The sequence below is a fragment of the Amphimedon queenslandica genome, unplaced genomic scaffold (assembly GCF_000090795.2).
Source record: "Amphimedon queenslandica unplaced genomic scaffold, v1.1 AMPQUscaffold_2941_Cont25059, whole genome shotgun sequence".
NCBI classification, from domain to species: Eukaryota; Metazoa; Porifera; class Demospongiae; order Haplosclerida; family Niphatidae; genus Amphimedon; species Amphimedon queenslandica.
The window spans coordinates 1-1,355 of record NW_003556726.1 but is presented as its reverse complement, the minus strand read 5'-3'; the positions used below and the strand labels follow the sequence as shown (position 1 = coordinate 1,355).

The following is a 1,355-nucleotide window of genomic DNA, read 5'->3' as shown; positions in this document are numbered from 1 at the left end:
TTTACCTAATGTATTTATAAGTATTGTAAGGAGTTTATTTAGAGAGTATGAGTTGTAATAATGCATGATTGATGATGTCACTGGGAGAGTACAGACAACAGGTATGGATTATAGTGATACATCATTTGATGTCACACACTCTCATTAATTGTTATAATAAAGGCATTCATAACGAACACACCAAGAACTTATTTTCCTTAAGATTTTCATTTGTATATCATTTATTAAAGGGCAACTTCTTTGTAACTCCTTATAACTTTTTTCCCTTACAAGATAGCAATTTAAAATTTTGAATGCAACCACAAAAGGCATGGTTCTATAATTGCAATAAAAATCAGAGACATCATGCAACTGTATTGGTAACAATATAGGCAGTTCAAATAGTTGACCTGCCTGCTGACCTATATGGTCCCCAACTCTATAAAAACAGTTTTAATAATCCATAAAAAAGTTGGAGACATGCATGGAGACAATACAATATTCTATAATAGATTTAGTATAAAAATAACATATGCTAAAATAACTACTAGTATTAAAAACTCTAAATTAAAATCATTAATTGCAAAATCATCATTCATAATAGTTCTAACTCATTTCACAGACAGTTCAAACTGAAGTGCACCCTCCAGAGCTGTTGTCAATTTTTCCCTCAAGAAATTAGCAGCAAATTCTATTGGTCCCCCAACACTAGACAGAGCCTCTAGATATTTCACACAATGCTTCTCTAGGTCAGACTTAGAGTCCAATAGATTCATTATAGCTAGGAAACTTGAGGCTATGGCATCATAAGTTGGTGACTTCTGAACCTGTCGGGTAATTATTTTAGCTTCAAATAGTTTGTTAGCAATTTCTTTAAGAGAACTCTCCAAAATATCCGCAAAATCAGAGTGATTCTCATTCATAACTTGTTTGATCTTTTGTTTAGCTGTTTTAATATCAAAGCCTACAATAACAAGTCAATAGTTAGTCATAACATGTTGTGTTCATGTACCTCCTTCTCTTCTTTTTTTAGTTGGTACTGGAATAGTTTCATCACTGCCACTACTGCTAGGAGCAACTAAAGAATAGACATCATAAAGTAACACATACACATACATATACAGTATTCTTACTGGCTCCTCCAGTGGATAGTGCAGTTGGTTCATGTACTACATTAGAAGAGGAGGAGGTGGTAGTAGAATCTGATTAATATTAAATAAATAAATCATTTGTATCTACATGTACATGTATTACTTGTTGAAGGAGGAACAGGAACAGTAAAATTTCTTCGTGCTCTATGAATGTTTAATGCAACTGGATGAGCCACACCTTCCAGTGGTATGAAGTAATTAAGAAAAGGGACAGCATCAGGTGAT

General features: G+C 33.2%; 1 protein-coding gene across 1 annotated transcript; it reads right to left on the bottom strand.

Annotated features, from left to right (window-relative positions):
- Positions 1-426: 426 nt before the first annotated feature.
- On the bottom strand, positions 427-1,349 carry LOC109593087 (uncharacterized). Its single transcript, XM_020008331.1, has 4 exons — positions 1,234-1,349; positions 1,113-1,181; positions 992-1,057; positions 427-943 (listed from the first exon to the last, which is right to left on the bottom strand). Exon 4 carries the CDS (start codon positions 900-902, stop codon positions 591-593), a length of 312 nt encoding a protein of 103 aa, XP_019863890.1. The 5' UTR covers positions 903-943; positions 992-1,057; positions 1,113-1,181; positions 1,234-1,349; the 3' UTR covers positions 427-590.
- Positions 1,350-1,355: the final 6 nt, after the last annotated feature.

Bases quoted from the DNA above. Each gene is read 5' to 3' on its own strand.
- LOC109593087 (XM_020008331.1), bottom strand. From the start codon at position 902: ATGAATGAGAATCACTCTGATTTTGCGGATATTTTGGAGAGTTCTCTT.